Raw genomic sequence first — 23,621 nt, 5'->3', positions numbered from 1 at the left:
ATATGATTCTATGATTCTAACCCTGGATATCAAAGAATGTAAAGGATTGGATACAGAAAGAAAATTAAGCTTATGGGAGATTCCAAGGACTCAAAACAGCACATTCCAGAGAGGGGGTATGAAAAGTTCAGGAGGTTACTTAGAAAGTAAATAAGGAGAGCAAATAAGCATATTAGGGGCAAGAGAATAATCAGAGAAAATGTACAGCCAACTGGGGACCAAAGTAGGAATCTGTGCATGGAGACGGAAGATATAGCTGATGTTTCAAATGAGGACTTTGCATGTGAATTTACCATACAGAAAGAATAGGTTGGTAGAGAAAACAACGACAGGGAAGAGGTATAACCCATTGTTGTAGTTCTGTTCACCAAGGGAATTTGTGTTGCAGACGTTTCGTCTCCTGTCTAGGTGACATCCTCAGTGCTTGGGAGCCTCCTGTGAAGCGCTTCTGTGTTGTTTCCTCCGGCATTTATAGTGATTTGTCTCTGCCGCTTCCGGTTGTCAGTTCCAGCTGTCCGCTGCAATTGGCTGGTATATTGGGTCCAGGTCAATGTGTTTGTTGATAGAATCTGTGGATGAGTGCCATGCCTCTAGGAATTCCCCGGCTGTTCTCTGTTTGGCTTGCCCTTTTAATAGTAGTGTTGTCCCAGTCGAACTCATGTTGCTTGTCATCTGTGTGTGTGGCTACTAAGGATAGCTGGTCGTGTTGTTTCGTAGCTAGTTGGTGTTCATAGATACGGATCGTTAGCTGTCTTCCTGTTGCATGGGATTTTGTACACCACGTTGGTTTTGCTCATGCTGGGTATTGGGTCCTTTGTCCTGGTGAGTTGTTGTCTGAGAGTGACTGCTGGTTTGTGTGCTGTTATGAGTCCTAGTCGTCGTAGTAGTCTGGCTGTCATTTCAGAAATGTTCTTGATGTATGGTAACGTGACTAGTCCTTTGGGTTGTGGCATGTCCTCATTCCGTTGTCTTTCCCTTAGGCATCTGTTGATGAAATTGCGGGGGTATCTGTTTTTGGCGAATACATTGTAGAGGTGTTGTTCTTCTACTTTTTGCAGTTCTGGTGTACTGCAGTGTGTTGTGGCCCTTTTGAACAGTGTCTTGATGCAACTTCTTGTGTGTGTGTGTTGGGGTGGTTGTTTTTGTAGTTTAGGACTTGGTCTGTGTGAGTGGCTTTCCTGTCTACCTTTGTGGTGAATTCTCCGTTCGGTGTTCTCTGTACCATCACGTCTAGGAATGGGAGTTGGTTGTCCTTTTCTTCCTCTCTAGTGAATCGGATTCCTGTGAGTGTGGAGTTGATGATCCAGTTGTGTGTTTTCTATTTCTGTGTTTTTAATGATTGCAAAGGTGTCATCCACATATCTGATCCAGAGTTTGGATTGAATTTGCGGTCAGACTGTTTGTTCTAATCTTTGCATTACAGCTTCTGCTATGAGCCAAGAGATGGGTGAGCCCATGGGTGTGCCGTTGATTTGTTCATATATTTGGTTGTTGAATGTGAAGTGTGTTGTGAGGCACAGGTCCAGTAGTTTGAGTATGCAATCTTTGTTGATAGGTTCCCCATCTTGTTGTCTGTTCTGTATGTCCTGCAGGTTGGCTATTGTTTCTCTGGCTAGGGTTTTGTCGATAGAGGTGAACAGTGCCGTTACATCAAATCAGACCATAGTTTCTTCCTTGTCTTATGTGTATATTTCTGATGATGTCCAAGAATTCCTGTGTTGACTGTATAGAGTATCTGGATCCGCTGATCAGGTGTTTCAGTTTCTGTTGTAGTTCTTTAGCCAGTTTGTGTGATGGTGTCCCTGGTAGTGATACTATGGGTCTGAGTGGGATGTCTGGTTTGTGCACTTTAGGTAGTCCATAGAATCTGGGGGTGGTGTTGCTTTCAGGTTTCATTCTCTGTAGGTCAAACCTGGTTATCTGTCCGCTTTTTTGCAGGTTCCTCAGTGTGTTGTTTATCCTATTGGTGAGCTGTGGGGTGGGGTCAAACTCCCTCTTTTGGTAGGTGTTGGTATCTGCAAGTAGTTGTTGCACTTTCTGGATGTACTCTGCTTTGTCCAGGATGACCGTCATTCTGCCTTTGTCTGCTGGTAGTATGATTATGTTCTTATAATTTCTTAGTGTTTTTAGTGCTTCCCTCTCCTTGGTGTTGAGGTTGTGTGTTTGTCTTTTCCTTTTTTTCAGGGGTATGATACTTTGTCTCACTGTTTGTTGTGTCTCTTCTGTCAGTCCATTGTTTCTGAGTGTGCATTCCAGTGCTGCGAGGAAGTCTGCTGTCTTGGCGTCCCTGTGGTTATAGTTGAGTCCCTTGGCTGGTATTGTTCCTTCTGTGTCTGTGAGCTGTCTGTGGGAGAGGTTTCTAACCTGTGTTGTGGTGTCCTCTCTGTTGTGTGTTAGATTGGCCATTTTTTCTTTTCATGCCGTTTTCTTGTGGTGTGTGGTCCTGTTCTGTCCCATGGTGATGGCCTGTTCTATGGTCCGGGTCCATTCCTGATTGGTGGTTTTTGAAATTAACAATTTTTGGCACGCAATTTCTTGTTTATATTTGTGTAGTCTCTTGTGTGCATCTGTAATCATTACCTGGATCATCCTGAATCCATTCTGTCTGGCTGTGTCTCTGGCTTGTGAGTTGTTGACTGGTGGTCTGTATCTGACACATGATGGAAGGATTCGATTCTTTCAGCATTCATGCAGGAACCGGATTTTGCAGGTTGGAGAGTGGATAAACCCCCAAGCTGCTGTAAGAGGCAAGGGTTGAGAGTGCAAGGGCTCTGACATTATTTTTAATCTCTCTAATCACAGGTGAGATACCAGAGGACAGGAGGACAGCTGATGTGATAAAACTATTCAAGAAGTGAGGTATGGATAAACCAGGAAACTACAGGTCAGTGAGTATAACATGGTCAGGAAACTGTTGGAAAAACTTCTGAGGGACAATCTTCACTTGGAGATGCATGGATTAAACAAGGCAAGGGTCTTCAGAATGCTTTTTATGGGGAAGATATTGTCTAAAAAACTTAGTTGAATTTTTCAAGTTGGCCAGAATTGTAAGTGAGAACAGTGCAGTTGATGTGACCTATTTGGACTTCAGTAAGGCTTTTGACAAGGTCTGGCATGGCAAAAAAAGACTTGTGGAATCCAGGGCAATTTGGCAAACAGGATCCGAAATTGGCTTAGTGACAGGAAACAGAGGGTCATGGTCAATAGGTGTTTCTGTCCTCGGAAACCTGTGTCCAGTAGCATCCTACTAGGTCCCTTGCTGATGGTTGTATACATTAGTGATCTACAGTAGAATGTAGAAGGTATGACCAGTAAGTTCACATTTGGTACAAAAATTGGCCATGTGGTAAATAGTGAGATCAAAAGCCTTAGACTGTATGACATTATAGATGGGCTGGTCAGATGAATTGACGAGTAGCAAATAGAGTTTAATCATAAATATTCTGAAGTGATGCATTTTGAAAGTGACTAACAAGGCAAGAGAGTACATGATGAATGATATGACCGAATGAATTACAGAAGAGACAGAACTTGGTGTATGTCCATAGATCCTTGAAGACAGCAAAGCAGGCAGGCAAGGTAGTAAAAATAGCATATAGGATACTTATCTTCATTGGTCAAGGCACTGAATACAAGGGTTCGGAGGTTACTTTGGAGCTGTATATAATGTTAGTTCAGTCACAGCTGGAGTACAGTACACAGTTCTGATGTGCCACAGTTTAGGATGTGATTGCAGTAGAGCAGGTGCCAAAGATATTCACTTGGATGTTGCTTGGGCTGGAGCAATTCAACTATGAAGGAGGACTGGATAAGCTGGAATTTGAGCAGAGAGGGCTAAGAAGGGATCTGACTGAGGTGTATAAACTTCGGAGGGTACAGATAGCATTGACATGGAACTTCCTCCCTAGCAGCAGTTCAAAAAGGCAGCTCAAGGGCAACTAGAGTTGGGCAGTAAGTATTAAAATGGTTTTAAACTGCTTAAAGAAGCAGCCTGACACTTAATAAAAAATGTAAATTCTTGAAAGAGTCAATTCATTTCTCAGACCACATTGTCAGTTACAAAGGCAGACCTGCAAAAACAACAGCCATCAATGAATCTCCACTCCAACATTTATATGGTGCCTTCAATGTTAAAAAAGTCCCAAAGTGCTTCGTATTATTAAATAAACTTTGACACCAAGCCATATAAGGAGATATTAGGAGATGTGAAAAAATCCTTGTTGAAAGATGTGAGCTTTAAAGAGACTCTTAAAGGAGAGCAAGGTATAGAGATTTAGGAAGGGAACTCCAGAGCTGGGAGTCCAAGCAGCCAAAAGCATGACTGATAATAGTGGAAGAAGTAAAACTGGAATGTGCAGAGCAGCAATTTCACAAAAATTGTAAAGTTGAAGGAAGTAAGAGAGATAGCAAGGGGCAATATCATGTTGCTATTTGAAATCAGGGATTTAAATTTTAAATCAGAAGGGATAATGGGTGAAGGGGACTAGGTGTAAGTTTGAATACAGGGAGCAAAGTTTTGGATGAGTTCCAGTTTATGGGAAGTATGTTGGGAGGCTAGCTGAAAGTGTACTGGAATATTCAAAGCTGAGGTAACAAAGGCACAATTGGTTGTTTCAGCAGTCATGCAATGTCACCATGAACTCTTACTGCAACTGCTCTGCTGAGACCAGTCAGTCACATAATCCCCACAACGTGAAAACAGGCCATTCAGACCCAGGCCAGACCAATCCTCTGAAGACTATTCCACTCAGACCAATCTCCCTACCCTATAATTCTGCATTTCCTGTGGCTAATGCACTTTAACCTACATATCCCTGAACACTATGGGCAATTTATCATGGCCAATCCAACTAACGTGCACATCTTTGGACTGTGGGAGGAAACCAGAGCACCTAGTAGAAACCCACACAGACAAAAGGAGAACATGCAAATTCCACACAGACATTCACCTGAGGTTGGAATTGCATCCGGGTCCCAGGAGCTGTGAGGCAGCAGTGCTAACCACTGAGCCACCATGCTGCCCTACTGAATCACCATACTGCCCATCCTATGTTAACAGATATAGTGGAATTTTCCCAACATTAAGCATGTTTAGGATAGAGTGAGTGAAAAACTGCTAGTTCATTAGTTCAAGCAAAATTATCGAAAAAAGTAAGGCATCATCAGAAACATCGCAATACCACAAATCGGTGTCACTGGGGGAATATTGCAATTCATCATATCACAGAATACATCTTCTTTTACTTTTCCAACACCAAAATGGTCAGTCAAAGCAGATTCAATGTGCAATGACTGAGTAATGCATGTGCACTATCAAGCTAAAGAAAAGTAAAGGAGAGTGAATATGGACAGGTGTACGTTAATATTAAAGAACTGACCTGATGCGAGTCCACAATCTGCTTGCAGCTTTTACTTAAATCCTCTTTTTCCTCTTCCTCAATACCATAAATTCTCTCCATTGCTTCCCTGCAAAATGATTTGACACATACTTCATTTGTTATGTGAATCTTTTAAATATGACAAACAAAAATCATAGATGAGGAAATCACCAGTAACTTTTTTGAATCACTGTGCAGCAATAAGGGTGGCACAGTGGCTCAGTGGTCAGCAAAGATGTGCAGGTCAGGTGAATTGGCCATGCTAAATTGCCCATAGTGTTAGGTGCATTAGTCAGAGGGAAATGGGATTGGGTGGGTTACTCTTCAGAGGGTCGATGTGGACTGATTCGGCCAAAGGGCGGTTTCCACACTGTTGGGGATCTACTCTAATATCTGCTTTCCCCTTCCCAACACTACACCAAGGATGGAGACAAAGAGGTCAGAAATTATTTGTGACAAGGAATCACACAAGACCATAAGAAGCAGAAGAATAGGTCATTGGCTTCTCCACCTTACAATGAGATCACAGCTGATCTTATAATTTTCAAAGCTATTTTCCTTCCTTTTCTCCACAACTTTAGACTGCCTTACTAATTAAAAATCCGTCCATCTCAGCCTTGAATATTCTTGACAATCCAGCCTTTACACTGTGCTAAGTAATCTCACAAATTCACTACCCTCAAAAAGGAAATCCTTTCTCATCTCTATCTTAAATGGCCAACTGCTCACTCTCCCACAAGTGGAAAGTATCTCACCACATCTACCCTAAGGTCCCTAAGAATCTTATATATTTCAATAAGGTTGCCTTTCAACCTTCTGAATGTCAAAGCATATAAGCCCAGTTCACTTAAACTTGACTCATAAGAAAATCCCTCCATATCCAGAATCACCTAGTGAACCTTCTATAGACACTGTCCAATGCCAATGCATCTTTCCTTTGATAAGGAAGCTAAAACTGTTCATAGCATTCTCGGCGCGGTCTGATTAGTGCTTTGTGCAGCTTTAGCAAAACTTCGCTATTTTTATATTCTATGCCCCTTGAAATAAAACCAGAAGTTCATTTGCTTTATTATTACACAATGAACTTGGATGTGATTTTATGCATAATCACAGGAAGAACAGACAAGGCTGAATATTAAATGAAGAAAGACTGTGGAAAGGTGCAGCACAGAACGATTCATGCATGAATCACAAAAAGCTAGTATCCAAGTTCACTCTGCTTTCTCCCCACTGCTGCCAGACCTCTTGACTCTTATCTTGGTAAGTTGTTTTATGTGTGGTACTTTGTTGAACCCGTTTTGGAAATTCAAATAAATTACATCCACTGGTTCCCCTTTATCTTTCCTGCTTGTCATCTCCTTAAAAAATTCTCAGAAATTTGTCAGGCATCATTTCCTGACGGAGGCAATGGTCTCTGTGGAACGCAGATAGGGGTGGGAACGGAAATATATCTCTGGTGGTGGGATCCGATTGTAGGTGGCAAAAATGGCAGAGGATGATGCGTTGTATCCGGACGTTGGTGGGGTGGAAGGTGAGGATCTCCCCCCCTCACCTCCATCCAAAGTCCCAAAGGATCTTTCCACATCCAACAGAGATTTACCAGTACTTCCACATACGTCACCTACTGTGTCCGTTGCTCTTGATGTGGTCTCCTCTAAATTGAGGAGACAGGACGCCAACATGCAGAACGTTTCAGAGAACATCTCTGGGACACAAGCACTAAACAATCGCACTGCTCTGAGGCCAAACACTTCAACTCCCCCTCCCACTCCACCAAGGACTTGCAAGGATGCCACCACCAAATTCCAGCCACCCGCACCTGGAGGAAGAACGCATCATCCTCTGCCATTTTTGCCTTGGGACTCTCCAACCACACAGGATCAATATCGATTTCACCAGTTTCCTCATCTCCCCACCTTATTGCAGATCCAACCCTCCAACTCAGCACCGCCCTCTTGAACTGTCCTACCTGTCCATCTTCCTTTCTACCTATCCATGCCACCTCCACTCCGACCTATCACCATCACCCCCCCACCTTCATCTACCTATCGCATTCCCAGCTACCTTCCCCCCAGCCCCACCCCTTCCCATTTATCTCTCAACCCCTTGGGCCCCCCACCTTCCTGATGAAGAGCTTATGCTCAAAATGTTAATTGTCCTGCTCCTCAGATGCTGTCTGACTGGCTATGTTTTTCCAGCACCACACTTTTTGACTCTGATCTTCAGCATCTGCAGTCTTCCCTTTCTCCCAGTCGTAATTCATGAGTCAGGGGGCTACTGGATGATTGATTTGCAATGCAGAGTAATGCCAACAGTGGGTTCAATTCCTGCATTGGCAGAGGTTACCATGAAGGTCTCTCCTGCTTAATCTCTCCCCTCACCTGTGGCATGGTGACCCTCATGTTAAACCACCACCATTCATCTCACTCAAATGAGAGACCAGCCCTATGCTCCACTAGGACTGTAACAACTTTATTCAATAACAATTGTAACTTGATTCCCTGGAGTCCTCTTATAAATTTGTTGAATTGTCCAATTGTTTAATTACAACTGGTTCACGCAAAATTTTGTTTGCAATTACACAAACAAATTTTAGCAGATGCTTGAACAACAGGCCAATACAATTCTGAGCATGTTCTGGTTGCAATTTCATGATTGCGCCTAAAGTGAAAACTCAACCCCACCACATTTAAACATGAATCCACTGTTCATTCTACCTACTAGTGACAATATTAAATACATCCAAATGTAAATCTTTAATACATGTTATTATTTACTATTCATTAGCACTTTCAGCTTATAAATGCAAGACCATATCCACCATAACGGACCACATTCCCCTATCTCCCCCAAGGTAGTCCAGACCACAACTCCCTGTTCTCTTGGACAGCCTCTCCCAGGCAATATTCCTTCTCTCTCTCTCTGCCAAATCTCCTCCCACCTCCACCTCCATCACCCCCAAAATTCTGCTCTCCTCCCACCTCTCCCCTACACCTATCCCCTACACCTCTCCTGGCCCCTTGCTTCACCCCTAGACCACCCACCCACATCCACGCTCCTCCTCGCCTCCATTCCACCCCCCACCCCTCCATCCCCCAACCCCATCCACTCCCCTCTCCTCTCCTCTCCTTCACATCTCCACCCCCACTCATCTCCCCCCACCCCACTCCTCACCTCCATCCACCCCACCCCATCCACCTGCCCTGTCCTCACCTCCCCTCCATCCCCAACAGCAGCCACCCCCTCTCCTCACCTCCATCCCCCCCAAACCCCCCTCTCCTCACCTTCATCCCCGCCCCACCCCCCCCTCCATCCACCCACCCCCCTTTCCATCCCCCCATCCTCACCTCCATCCCCCAAAATCCTCCCCCTCCACACCTCTATCCCCACCCCACCCCCCCTCTCCTCAGCTCCATCATCCCCACCCCCTTCTCTATACCCATCCCCCAAACCCCCTCTCCATCCCCCCAGCCCCCTCTCCTCACCTCCATCCCCCCCAAATCCCCCCCCTCCTCACCTCCATCCCCCAAAATCCCCCCTCCATCCCCCACACCCCCCTCTCCATCCTCCCCACCCCCTCTCCTCACCTCCATCCCCCCACCCCCCCTCTCCATCCCCCCCACCCCCTCCTCACCTCCATCCCCCCCTCTCCACCCCCCACACACCCTTCTCCTCACCTCTATCCCCCCCTCTCCTCACCCCCACCCCACTCCTCACCTCCATCCCCCCCCTCTCCTCACCCCCACCCCCCTCCCCACCCCCCCTCTCCTCACCTCCACCCCCCGTCCTCACCTCCATCCCCCCCTCTCCTCATCCCCACCCCCCCCTCTCCTCACCTCCATCCCCCCCTCTCATCCCCAGCCCCCCTCCCTCCTCTCCTCACCCCCACCCCCTCTCAACCCCACCCCCCTCTCTCCTCACCCCCACACCCCCTCTCCTCACCTCCATCCCCCCTCCTCACCTCCATCCCCTCTCTCCTCACCTCCATCCCCCCCTCTCCTCACCTCCATCCCCCCTCTCCTCACCCCCACCCTCCCTCTCCTCACCTCCATCCCCCCTCTCCTCACCTCCATCCCCCCTCTCCTCACCTCCACCCCTCTCCTCACCCCCACCCCCCCTCTCTCCCCACCCCCCTCTCCTCACCCCCACCCCCCTCTCCTCACCTCCACCCCCCCTCACCTCCATCCCCCTTCTCCTCATCCCCACCCCCCCTCACCTCCATCCCGCCACCCCTCCTCCCCCCTCTCCTCACCCCCACCCTCCCTCTCTCCTCACCCCCACCCCCACCCCCCCTCTCCTCACCTCCACCCGCCCTCACCTCCATCCCCCCCTCTCCTCATCCCCACCCCCCCTCACCTCCATCCCGCCACCCCCCTCCCCACTCTCCTCACCCCCACCCCCCTCTCCTCATCTCCGCCCCCCCTCACCTCCATCCCCCCCTCTCCTCATCCCCACCCCCCCTCACCTCCATCCCGCCACCCCCCCTCCCCACTCTCCTCACCCCCACCCCCGCTCTCCTCACCTCCGCCCCCCCCTCACCTCCATCCCCCCCTCTCCTCATCCCCACCCCCCCTCACCTCCATCCCGCCACCCCCCCCTCCCCCCTCTCCTCACCTCCGCCCCCCCCTCACCTCCATCCCCCCAAACCCCCCTCTCCTCACCTCCATCCCCGCCCCACCCACCCCCCTTTCCATCCCCCCATCCTCACCTCCATCCCCCAAAATCCTCCCCCTCCACACCTCTATCCCCACCCCACCCCCCTCTCCTCAGCTCCCTCATCCCCACCCCCCTCCCCTCTCTCCTCACCCCCCCCCCTCTCTCCTCACCCCCACCCCCCCCTCTCCTCACCCCCACCACCCCCCTCTCCTCACCCCCACCCCCCTCCCCTCCTCACCCCCACCCCCCTCCCCTCCTCACCCCCACCCCCCTTCTCTTCGCTTCCGTCCTCCCACCCCCCCGGCCGGTCTGATGATAACTCCATCCGCCGCTCCCACCGTCGCTTCTCCTCCTGCCGCTCGGCGATCCGGATGCGGCGGGCGGCGATTCTCTCCTCGGCGACATCGGAGTTGACGGTGATGGACTTCTCGTCAGGCTGGATGATGAGTGTGTCCGACATGATGAGGCTGGTGATCCCCCTGGGCCCGAGAGAGGCGGTAAGGACCGGACCGGGACCGGTAGCGGCTCGTTCCCCTGGGCCCGAGAGGCGGTTGTTCCCCGTCGCTAGGAGACGGTGGTCGCTAGGTGACCGTGACGTCACCACGTTGTTCGTCGCTGGGGGCGGGTAACTTTAACATCTATAAATTATTGTAATATAATTGGGACTAAATTAATAACCCGACAAATGTAGGTGAATTATTCATGTGAGGGACCAATAATGAAACTTGATGTCCTTTGACAAGGGTTAGTGAGGGTAATGTACATTACCTCAACTACCAAAGAACATTCCAGATTGATTACAAGACTATGCTATGATACTAACTTAATTCATGGAATGAAAGGGATATTTGCAATATTAATTAATGCAAGAATGGGCTGAGCAGTATGAAAGCTGAACTGTTAATTGATTAGTTAGCAGGGAGACTCTTGCTTTTCCTCATATGATTTACTCATTTTGGAATTAGTGTAAATTGTAAAGCAAAAAGTGTAGAACTTCAAAAAAAGACTGGGAAGGGAGTAGAGTACACAGGAAGGTGGCAGGTGAACTTCTTCAGGGAGGTGATACATTTCGAAGAGAAAAAATTGAGAACAGCATAAATTAAAGAGTTGCAATTGTTATAGGTGCCACACTTTAGCATGTGAATACACTTTGACTGCTGCACACTCTCTGACGTAGTTGCAGGAATGACATACTCCACTTATGAAGAAAGATTGGAAAAGTTAAGACTTTTGAGAGATGAAAGTGACTAATATTTTGAAAACATCAAAAATCAATCAGTACTACACAGAGCAAGGTTGGGAGGTGAAAGCAAATGCCCCTGCAATCAAAAATGAGCCCTAGCAAAGCTTAAGTAAATAAAAACTAAGGGGAAAAATAGTTCCACTGTTGGAGTCATATCTGACAGTTGTGGTTGTTGCATAGGTCCATCACAGTAGTGTTCTAACCCTAATCGTTCTGCTATTTCATCATGACCTTCCCTCCATCAGAAGGTCAGAATTGGGAATGTTCATATGTGATGCAGTGTTCAGCACTACATGCTACACCAGCTACTGAAAGTGCATGCCCAACTGCAACAAGATTTGGACAACATCTAGGTTTGGGCTGACAAAATAGAAGACGACATTTAGGCCACACAAATGCCTGGCAATGACCATCTCCAATAAAGAGGCAACCTAACCACCACCCCTTGATACTACATAAACTACATATTTTTTGAATGAGTCCAGTTGAGTTTCTGTTTAGTGGAGGATTCAGAGTGGCTATGAGAACAGGTCAGAGGCTAGGAATATTGTAGTGAATAACTCACCATCTGTACCACCCACCAAAATCCTGTCCACCATCTACAAAGGTGCAAGTTGGGGGAGGTGGAATGCTCAGTAGCAGTTTATACCATCTATAAAATATGCACTTTTGGAGTGCAAAAGATCATTAGTCCTTCCAAACCATTTGGAGCTTTTTTTTTAAAAAAAAAAGTGGAAGAATGAAGGAGTGGGAATATGGAGGCAAGCAGAATAATGGTCCAAAAACCTGTTACATAGCTTCACAACTGCTCTCTTAAAATTGTCTATGATCCAGTACAAACTTCAAGCTCACATTTTTGAAATATTTCAGAAAAAATGTTTTGTTTGGGAATGTAGAAGTTATGCATAATTTTATTTAAAAATCGAGTTGTCAAGATATTTTTCCATGAGCACAAATTCAACATACTTTATAATTAAGGAACATTGACAAGTGAATTTCAAAGAGGATATTAAAAAGGTTATACTTTCAATAAATCACCATGTCCTAATAACTTCAGTTATCAGATTATATAAGACAAAACAAATCAAAACACTTTTCCCCTCCAGTTTTATTAAACTTCCTCCAAGTTAATCTTTACAAATAAATAGGTAGCATTTTACAAACTAAAGCTACCACAGGACCTCATCCAACAGCAGTCATACATTTCTGTGACCATCAGAATAAAAATGTATGTTATGCATGACTTCAGCTGAAATAATGACCAGTAAATATGACACATTCCTGTATGCAATGTGGCATTCCCAATAAATTCAGTTAAAAGTGAAAGACCAGTTAGTGGGATGTAAGTAATCTGACCAACTGAATATATAGTTCTGAAGACATGCAAGAAAGTTGTCAAATGTCTACATGCTATACCAATTGAATTACCTCCGGTACATTTTTGAACAACTTTCTGCAAGCATGATATGCAAGCAACAGGATTGTGAACTTTTTTACTTAATCATAATGTCGATCATTACTTCATATGAAGAAAACAGCATTAAAAAGTTTTTTAATACTTAAAACATAGACTAAAAGTACAATTATCAAGAAAATGCACCTTAGGATTCATTCGCAATCAGGATGCAATCTCCTATGAGTTTTGAACAAGAACATCAGAATTTGATTATGAATCCAATCATTTGTGGATTACAAAACCCTGATAATGTAACAAAATAAAGACTTAAACTTCTTGACAGTAAACTAATTTAATTATAGAATGTGTACCACCAAGCTGCCTCTTCATGAAATTCAACAGTGAATTAGCATACACTTAGTTTTCAGCACCAAATCTGCACAGGTACCTCAGGACCTGCATAGAGTTTACAACAGTGTGTGTGTGTGTGTGTGTGTGTGTGTGTGTGTGTATATAGCTTGCCCTCTATCCTTTAATTTAAACCTTGTTGTTATTTTTGTAACAAATAATGATCTGCAAGAGAGCAACGTAATAGAGCTCTTTATGGAATATATTAGTACTATTAGGGTATTAATACCAGTCATCCCAATTATTTTTCTAATAAAAAGCTAATGAGGTAGCCTGGGTGTTTCAAGCAAAGGCAGCAAGGGCTTTCCCAACTTGTTCTTTATTGATGTTTATGAAAAACACATTTTGGGAGTCAAGGACAAAGGCATATTAGATGATATTTAGTCCTCATGAAACAAGTAGATTGTAGTCAGTTGTAGTGTGAAATATGTTTATATACAATAAATCACTAATCAAACAAATCTTAATTTGAATACTATGATTATTTAATTCCTCAGCTGCAATTTTAATGGTCCCATAATTATGTCATAAGGTAATCTTTTACCAATTTGTCACAAGACTTATAACCACAATTCTCTATAGGAACGTGGGAGCTTCCAAATTCTGCCCTTTCAGCCAGGGAACATGGATACACTTGTGAAAGTTACCTACAAGCCAATTAAAAAGCAAATCGAAATTCAATAGTGCAAAAGATGAACTGAACTCATTGAAAATACCATTTAAGACTAAGAGATCAAATTTTGCAATGTCAAAAAAAACTTCTTGTACTTAAGAATAAACTGTTATGGCTTTAAAAAGCAGTCATCCCTCAGTAGGTCTTCATCATAAAAGGTCTTCTTCCTAATGAAGGAGACTAACTGTGGAGAAGGTGAAGCAGTTACCCACATTTTCCTCCCTGTGCCTATCATATTCAGTGATGCTTGCTTTTTCTTATTTGCAAATTAGGACCTTAAAAGGGGAGGGGAAAGCACTATTGGTGAAACCAGTGTACTGGGTAGAACATAGTATTTGTAGTAATCCTGCCTATCATATAAAGCAAAATATTTTCCTCATTTAAACAAACAAACACAAACATTCAGACAATTTATTTTATTGATTTTTGTAACCAAGTCACTTCTGGCAACTCACGTATAACATTCCATTCTTTCCAAAGTCCAAGCATGTACTTTAGAGCTGTCATTTATTATCACAAAAGGTGCAATACTGATAAATTATTTTAACTTTTCTTTAAATTTGGAGGGCTGTCCAAAATAAGGTTCTCTGAAATATTATGTATGCAATTAATTCAGTTAAATCAGAGACCAGAACTCAGACAAGTTGCAAAGAAAACAGATTTTTGCATACCCACCATTTCCTGCATTGTCACAATGAGGAATGCAAAAGCTAAGTTCAAACCAAAATCCCTTCAATTTTTAGCAATTCAAAATAAAAGTATTAAAATGAGATTTAAAAATCAAAAAAGATTTCAAAATTATTGCCTGATAAGCATGAAATTGTTACCTGTTGATATACTAAAGTTAACGAGAAGAGTGTATGAAAATCACAGAACTCTTAATACACCCAAGGTTGGCAGTAAACAATTTGAATCAATTCTGACAAAGTGCATCTTCAAGGCTATGTTTACAAGATGACTGGAAAAGTTGCATTTAAATTGATTTAATAACCAGTTAACAAGCTCATTTCACTTTTATTGTTAAATCTCTCAGTTAACAGGTAGTGATCAAAATTTAAGACATTCACAAGTGTTTAAATTATATGCAGTCTTCTCAATGTTCTCCAAAATAAGCTCCAACTGAAATGGCATCTGCAAACTATTACATTGTGGCATTTTAGATTTACAGGAAAGAAAGTTCATATTTTGGTTTAGCATTTTTGAAAATTATTCCTTTCACCAGATTTTTCCCCAAAACAGACAAACCCCGAACTGCTTAAATGTGCTTTTAACTATCATCCAAGGTTTATGAGAACGTCCATCTCTTCTTTTCATATCCCACTTATTCTTTAAATTAATTTACTGAGGAACAAAGAAACAAAAACGAGCAGCCTTGAACAATCAGTTTCAGAAGCAAACTCAAGGCAGCAAAATATTACTGAATACATCTAATAGAGACAGATATAATCTGAATACGTTTAATTGCCTGCATAAGACATTAAATATCAATTTAAATAATATCACAAATTAAGCTGTATTCAGGCTTCTGAATTATACAACATGCACACAATTAAGTTAATTAAACAAACAAAAACAAACAAACAAACAAACATTCCCAAATTTAAAAATGTCAGCAATTGAGCAGCAAAATGGGTTAACTATTTGAATAAAATCGGCTTTCAAAAGGATAGAAAACAGATTTCTACACAGCTGTATTGTGGTATTAACTTGTAAACAAGATCAATGTGCAAATTGAATTAACAGTACACTACAATGGCAGGTGTGAAAAGCACTTCACAATCTAGTATAAATTTGTTAAGGTTTAATTGTTTCAGTTTGAATGGAAATAATTTATCATTTTCATTATACAGGACCTTTGGTACTAATGGAATCTGGAGTAACCATGCACCCTGGACCCAAAACCCAAAAAAACAAAAGGTTTTTGCATTAATTACATAAGATGCTTACAGGTTTTAGTGCTAATAAACAGTTAAACTATTTGTGGTAGAGAGAGGGATGTAAACAAAGCCAAAATTTGACCATCAGCCCCTCATATCCAACATTTGGATTAAGTGTTCTAGAAAACCTAGACTGCCACTGCTACTTAAAAAGAAAAAAAAAGTGACAAGATTGTTAAGCTGTTCTGTTTTTACCACTATGAAATTACATGGCAAAGGCCAAGGAGAATAATGCCTGCAAGAAATATCAAAATCTTAAAATGGTTAAAAAAAAACTGCAGCCACTGACACTTCTTACAAAAAAAGCTAGTAAGATATGCAAGTGGAAATACTAAACTTTAACTTTCATCAAGAAAACCACAAGTCACCTTAGTGTACAAGAATGTTCACTACTTTCTCCATAGAAGCGGTTTGATTGAACTTCTACTTAAAAGCTTTTAACTGAAGCAGGGGGAAGGTATTGTACTTTTTGCAGGATATTACTAGGAATATAAAAAAAAATTGCAAAATCCAGTGATACAAGGGAGGCACATAAGTTCTGTGGTCACTTCACCACAACTCATTTTCTGACATTGAGAACCACTATACAACATAAGAACCTATTTACACTATCAAATATCTGCAATTATTTCAAGTCAGCATTCATTGTACATATCTAACCAACTTAACCATGCATTAATTCATAATAGGAGAAGAGTTTATTTTTCATTAACAGCAAAGTTGTATTTAGATATTTCTGTACAAAATAACAGCCTCTTGAGAATTAATCAAATAATGTGTACCCATAACAACTGAAAGCCATGAGGATGTTCACACATCAATGCTCCACACCAATTAAGTGTTTAAGACACAATCACATTACTGGCAATTTAACTGAGTAGATGGAGAGGAAAGCAAAATTAAATTGTAAATAGCAACACTTAATATTAGCTTAAGATATAGTTCATTGACATCCCTAACAAAAATGTTACAATAATTACATCAGCAGCTAAAAATCAATAAAAAAGTTACATTTGCATGAATTCATGATTCAGTTACTGTCTGAACCCGGAAATAACAGACTCGTCTGGAATTGGCACAGAAAGTGCTTCTACCTCTAATATTAAACAAACTTCTGCATTAGTTTCAAGTAGTACTTCACAAATTGACACAGTTGTTAAAAGGACCGACATCCTCATATACAAGAGGTAGTATTAAAACCATTGCTAGATCAGCCAGCTCACTGTACATTCCGATTTGAACTAATGCACTACCAGGATCTCAATCTCTTCTACAAATTGGAATAAAAAAAGGTAGAAGTTACATGCAACCTGAAGCCGCAAATTAAAGAAAAACAATATTCCATAGCATTGCACCCTTTAATAAATGAAGGGAACTAGTCAAACAATTGATCATGGACTCCTTCCAACAACAAATATGAATCACAAGTGGGCTTTGAATTGTATTTTGGTTGAAAGTTGATGGTCAAATTAAGCACTTTCAATTTATGACTTTCAAGTCAGATTCAATCTGACTGAATTACAAAGCTAAAAACTTTAGGTATTCATCTCTTAGAATTCTGACAACATATGTTTGAAACATCAGAATCAAACACACAAACCACAGGTGAAATAGTAAGTGATATAAAGATGATTATTCTAAAGTTTCCAAGAGGTCAGTGAGGCACAACAAAGAGGCATTAAGTGGATTCAAACTTCACTTTTTAACTACAGATAGTTAAAAACATAAAAAGGTGGATTTGATATTTTGCCATGATATTAGAACTTTAGTTCATATTCAGAGACAATTATTGATACAACTGTGCAAGACTTGCTGGTATCTCATTGAAGCTGCAATACAATTAATCATATGGTTATAATTAGTTGGCCCAGTCAAAATTGCTTTAAAAAGAAACTGGAGTTAGTACAAAATGGTTAGCATGAAAACATAAAAGTTATTAGAACAGATTCTATTCAACAGATCCAAATATTTTGGAAGAAATTAGTTATGAAAATGAATATTGCAATATTTTATTATGGCAAGCTTTGCCTCTATGGAAGTGAGACCATTAACTAACTTGTGCTTAACAAGGATCCAAATTAAGTATGGATTATTATATTATGAAACATGACTATCAGATAGTTCTACCCCTTCTCTACACCCCTCCACCTTAACTGAGTGTAATTGCCAAAAATGAAAATACACACATTAAATTGCTTTTCCTAAACAGTATTTAGGAACTAAACCTCTGGTTTGTAAAATAAACACAACTACTACTAGTAATGCTTGTTCCTTCCAAGTATACCTTGCTCTGAGACTTTTAGTATACTCTTCATTCAAGCACAAATCTCCCATTGAAAAAACTATATTGTAGAAAAATCGGCATGCATTCACCACCACACAAAAAAAACTGAAACAGAAGAACTGAGAACATCTATTTAAGATTTTGATTGGTTTTGGATAATGAACTTCATTTTTAATATTTCCATCCAATTTCTTTTGCAAAAGCTATAACTTTCTCAGAAAAGAGGTTTAAACATGAGCTGTGGCAAACTCATACTCAAGACTCCATTACTATTCCATCTTTGTAAAAATGTGCAATTTCCAAAATTGGCCATTTTACTCAGACTATAGGCAAGAGAACACAATCTCCAGTATACTAGGAAAGATGGAATTATGTTTCAGGACAAGTTGAAAAAAAAATGCGGACAATGCAGAAAAAAACAAAAGTATAATCACATTACCCAAGGACTAGGTTCTGAATCTAAAAAGAGTGGAAGTCCAACGAAATGTTTCTTCATCCATTGTCTTGGATACAAGTTACCATCTATTTTAATCAAAGAGTCCGATAGTACAATAGAACTTGAATGAAAGGGAGCGTCACGTCAAAAAAAAACAGTGCCAGCCAATTGCACACAACCTTTGTGTACAGTTATTGTCTATTTACATAATTAAGTTATTCATTTTATCAGTACCTCTTCATTAAACAATATCTTAATACTTAGGAGGGACCATCTAAATCTCCTGTTTTCTACTGTTGGTGGTGGGGGGCACAGTTTGCAGTGATGGTTGAAGCATTCACAGGCTCTTCTGTTGCTATTCTTTACAATACTTCAGAAGCCTGCAAGCCAATTTTCTGTTCCTCCTCTAGTCATTCAATGTTTGGTTTTTTCAATGAGAATACGTAAATGTTAAAATGTTTGCTCAGTTGATTCACCTATGTAAAAGAGAATAAAGATGTTTATTTCAAAAGACATGTTTTTAATTCCTTGAAAGTAACACTTATCTAATTCCTGGCTATTCTCAATGCTAAGGTGCATCAGGGTATTTCCAATCATTGTGATATTGCAAAACTGCTTCCAGCTCTATATATATTTCAACCTTTTTCAACTCATTAGTTCAATTTTGAGTCATTCTTGACATGGTTTATTAGTCTACCTTTCATGGCAATTTTGTTGCCATGTAGTTCACCAGCATAAAGAGTACTTATCTATGGGGTCAAGGTTATGTTTTCTCTAATTCACTAATATAGATGGCCACAGCATGTGAAAAAAATGCAAAACAAACTCGTCATTCCTTTAAAAAGAGCCAGCTTTTTCAATCTATGGTCAGGAGGGTGTACAGTCAGGAGATTACGTCCAAAGTCAGGCATCAGGAAAGAGTATATAATATTGGGGAGGCAGTGACAGGCTCATGTCTTGGGATCTTGTGGTTCAAATCCCACCATGATAGAAATGTTAAAAACAGAATTAAAACAAGGGAAGTCAAAAAAGACTTGAAGCAGAAGACATGTATCAATGAAGCAGAAAACTCAAAAAGGGATCATGCTGTAAGGTTGAATGCATTAGGAGTTGATGGGAAGGGTGAGGGCAGTAACAAAATTAAAAAATACTATATATGAATGCACGAAGCATTAGAAATAAGAGGCTCTTTTGGAAATTGGCAGATACGATGTTGTGGGGATAACTGAGACGTGGCTTCAAGTGGACAGGGCCTGGGAAATGAATATTCAAGGCTACACGTGCTATCGTAAGGACAGACTGACGGGCAGAGGGGGTGGGGTGGCCATGTTGGTAAGGGATGATATTCAGTTCCTTGTGCAGGGGGACCTAAAATCAGGGGATGTAGAGTCAGTATGGATAGAGCTGAGAAATACCAACGGTAAAAAGACTCTCTTGGGAGTTATCTACAGGCCCCCAAACAGTAGTCTGGATGTCAGATGCAAGTTGAATCAGGAGCCGAAATTGGCCTGTCGCAAAGATGTTACTACAGTCGTTATGGGGGATTTCAACATGCAGGTAGACTGGGAGAATCAGGATGGTATTGGTCCTCAAGACCAATTGGGCGGCACGGTGGCACAGTGGTTAGCACTGCTGCCTCACAATGCCAGAGACCTGGGTTCAGTTCCCGCCTCAGGCGACTGACTGTGTGGAGTTTGCACGTTCTCCCAGTGTCTGTGTGTGTTTCCTCCGGGTGCTCCGGTTTCCTCCCACAATCCAAAGATGTGCAGGTCAGGTGAATTGGCCATGCTAAATTGCCCGTAGTGTTAGGTAAGGGATAAATGTAGGGGTATGGGTGGGTTGCGCTTCGGCGGGGCGGTGTGGACTTGTTGGGCCGAAGGGCCTGTTTCCACACTGTAAAGTTATCTAATCTAATCTAAAAAAGAAAGAGACTTTATGGAGTGCCTCAGATGGATTCTTAGAACAGCTGGTGCTGGAGCCTAGCAGGGAGAAGGCAATTCTGGATCTGGTACTGTGCAACGAACCAGAATTGATCAGGGACCTCGAAGTGAAGGAGCCATTGGGAAGTAGTGACAATAATACAATAAGCTTCAATCTGCAATTTGAGGGGGAAAGAGGGTACAATCGGAAGTGACAATATTTCTGTTGAATAAAGGGAACTATGGAGCTGAGGGAGAAGCTGGCCAAAGTTCAATGGTGCAATGCCTTAGCAGGGATGACAGTGGAGGAACAATGGCAGATATTTCTGTGTATAATGCAGAATTGTGGGTGGCACGGTGGCACACAGTGGTTAGCACTGCTGCCTCACAGCGCCAGAGACCCGGGTTCAATTCCTGCCTCAGGCAACTGACTGTGTGGAGTTTGCACATTCTCCGTGTCTGCGTGGGTTTCCTCCGGGTGCACTGGTTTCCTCCTACAGTCCAAAAATGTGCAGGTCAGGTGAATTGGCCATACTAAATTGCCCGTAGTGTTAGGTGCAGGGGTAAATGTAGGGGAATGGGTCTGGGTGGGTTGCGCTTTGGTAGGTCAGTATGGACTTGTTGGGCCGAAGGGCCTGTTTCCACACTAAGTAATCTAAATCTAAAATCTATTTAAAAGATGCAGGATCAGTTCATTCCAAAAAAGGAAGAAAGATCCTAGGAGGAGGCAGGGTGGCCGTGGCTGACGAGGGAAGTTAAGAAACAAAGTTAAAAGAGAAAAAAGTATAACATAGCAAAGATAAGTGGGAAAACGGAGGACTGGGAAGCTTTTAAAGAACAACAGAGGATTACGAAGAAGGAAATACGCAGAGAAAAAAAAAATGAGGGTACGAAGGTAAACTGGCCAAAAATATAAAAAAGGAGGATAATAAAAGTTTTTTTAGGTATGTGAAAGGCAAAGAAAAATGCTTAAGACTAAAATTGGGCCCTTGAAAGCAGAAACAGGGGAATATATTACAGGGAACAAAGAAATGGCAGAAGAATTGGTACTTCAGATCGGTGTTCACTAGGAAAGACACAAGCAATCTCAGGAGGTAACAGTGGCTGAAGGACCTGAACTGAAAGAAATTTATATTTGCCAGGAATTGGTGTTGGAGAGACAGTTAGGTCTGAAGGTTGACAAGTCCCCGGGGCCTGATGGTCTACATCCCAGGGTACTGAAGGAGGTGGCTCGAGAAATCGTGGATGCGTTGGTGATTATTTTCCAGAGTTCGATAGATTCGGGATCAATTCCTGCGGATTGGAGGGTGGCTAATGTTGTACCACTTTTTAAGAAAGGTGGGAGAGAGAAAACAGGAAATTATAGACCAGTTAGTCTGACCTCAGTGATGGGAAAGATGCTGGAGTCTATTATAAAGGATGAAATTATGATACATCTGGATAGGTCAGAGTCAGCATGGATTTATGAAGGGGAAATCATGCTTGACTAATCTTCTGGAATTTTTTGAGGATGTAACTCTGAAGATGGACGAGGGAAATCCAGTAGATATAGTGTACCTGGACTTTCAGAAAGCTTTTGATAAAGTCCCATATAGGAGGTTAGTGAGCAAACTTAGGGCGCATGGTATTGGGGGCAAAGGACTAACTTTGATTGAAAGTTGGCTGGCTGACAGGAAACAAAGAATAGTGATAAACTGCTCCATTTCGGAATGGCAGGCAGTGACCAGTGGGGTACCGCAGGGATCAGTGCTGGGACCGCAGCTTTTTACAATTAGTGATTTGGAGATGGTATTAGTAATAACATTAGCAAATTTTGATGATACAAAGCTGGGTGGCAGGGTGAAATGTGAGGAGGATGTTAGGAGATTACAGGGTGACCTGGACAGGTTAGGTGAGTGGGCAGATGCAGTTTAATGTGGATAAATGTATGGTTATCCACTTTAGTGGCAAGAACAAGAAGGCAGATTACTACCTAAACGGAATCAATTTAGGTAAAGGGGCAGTACAGAGAGATCTGGGTGTTCTTGTACACCAGTCAATGAAGGTAAGCATGCAGGTACACCAGGCAGTGAAGAAGGCTAATAGCATGCTGGCCTTCATAACAAGAGGGATTGAGTATAGAAGCAAAGAGGTTCTTCTGCAGCTGTACAGGGCCTTGGTGAGACCACACCTGGAGTATTGTGTGTAGTTTTGGTCCCCAAATTTGAGGAAAGACATTCTGGCTATTGAGGGAGTGCAGCGTAGGTTCACTAGGTCACTTCCTGGAGTGGCGGGACTACCTTATGCTGAAAGACTGGAGTGACTGGGCTTGTATACCCTTGAGTTTAGAAGACTGAGAGGGGATCTGATTGAGACATATCAGATTATTAAAGGATTGGACACTCTGGAGGCAGGAAACATGTTTCTGCTGATAGGTGAGTGCCGAACCAGAGAACACAGCTTAAAAATACGGGGTAGACCATTTAGGACAGAGCTCAGGAGAAACTTCTTCACCCAGAGAGTGGTGGCTGTGTGGAATGCTCTGCCCCAGAGGGTAGTGGGGGCCCAGTCTCTGGATTCATTTAAGAAAGAGTTGGATAGAGCTCTCAAGGATAGTGGAATCAAGGGTTATGGAGCTAAGGCAGGAACAGGATACTGATTAAGGATGATCAGCCATGATCATATTGAATGGTGGTGCAGGCTCGAAGGGCAGAATGGCCTACTCCTGCACCTATTGTCTATTGTCTAAATGGTAACCAGGTAACCACTGTTGATGGTCATTTAAAACCCTATCTACTTCAATAGTGTCCATTAAGGAAGAAATCTTGCATCCTTGCTCATCTGCATGTGGCTTCGTACCTAAAGCAACATGGTGGACTCTTCAAGTCCTCAGCAATTCAGGATGGGCAATAAATGCTGGCTTAGGCAACATTGCTAACACCCAAAAAAGACAAACCAGTTGGGTTCGTGTAGGAATTTAATGCACAGCAGGATAAAGGGTCCTCCATTTACTACCTTTATCAGCCCCCAACAGTTGAGCTCAAAGCACAGGAAGTACAAGTTCCTATTTATTACTTTAGCTGTGTAATATTAACTAATTGACTACTGAATGTTAACTATTAACTAATCTTCCATCACTAAAGCATGTGGGCACTTTCAGCTAGTGGATGCTGAGCTGAAGCCTTAAGTGTAAATATTGTGGTGCATCAGGGAAGGGGGAAAAAAGGTTGCCTAGACACTTAGTTCCAGGAGGCAGTCACACTCACTGGAATGAACCCAGTAGACTTGAAACCAAGCAAATATTACATCAGT

General features: G+C 42.5%; 2 protein-coding genes across 4 annotated transcripts in view; both read right to left on the bottom strand.

The window, feature by feature from the left end:
* The window catches only part of drc1 (dynein regulatory complex subunit 1 homolog (Chlamydomonas)), an 81,093-nt gene extending 70,520 nt beyond the window's left edge, over nucleotides 1–10,573 (bottom strand). For all 3 annotated transcript variants that reach the window (XM_087977148.1, XM_087977162.1, XM_087977155.1), the window contains exons 1-2: nucleotides 10,373–10,573; nucleotides 5,379–5,466 (exon numbers count right to left, since the gene is read on the bottom strand). In XM_087977148.1, coding sequence (XP_087833274.1) covers nucleotides 5,379–5,466; nucleotides 10,373–10,494 — 210 coding nt within the window. In that variant the 5' untranslated portion in view covers nucleotides 10,495–10,573. The remainder of the gene's footprint in view (nucleotides 1–5,378; nucleotides 5,467–10,372) is intronic.
* A 1,595-nt stretch (nucleotides 10,574–12,168) lies between these two features.
* Nucleotides 12,169–23,621, bottom strand: part of selenoi (selenoprotein I) — a 54,652-nt gene continuing 43,199 nt past the window's right edge. Inside the window, exon 10 of the mRNA XM_043676308.2 lies at nucleotides 12,169–18,887. Within this exon, the coding sequence (XP_043532243.2) occupies nucleotides 18,774–18,887 (114 nt within the window). The 3' untranslated portion in view covers nucleotides 12,169–18,773. The remainder of the gene's footprint in view (nucleotides 18,888–23,621) is intronic.

Source organism: Chiloscyllium plagiosum, unplaced genomic scaffold (assembly GCF_037043375.1).
Source record: "Chiloscyllium plagiosum isolate Xiang-an unplaced genomic scaffold, Cpla_swu_hap1 HiC_scaffold_3, whole genome shotgun sequence".
Taxonomy (NCBI): domain Eukaryota; kingdom Metazoa; phylum Chordata; class Chondrichthyes; order Orectolobiformes; family Hemiscylliidae; genus Chiloscyllium; species Chiloscyllium plagiosum.
Note: the sequence above shows the minus strand (reverse complement) of the source record. Positions and strands in the feature narration are given on the sequence as shown.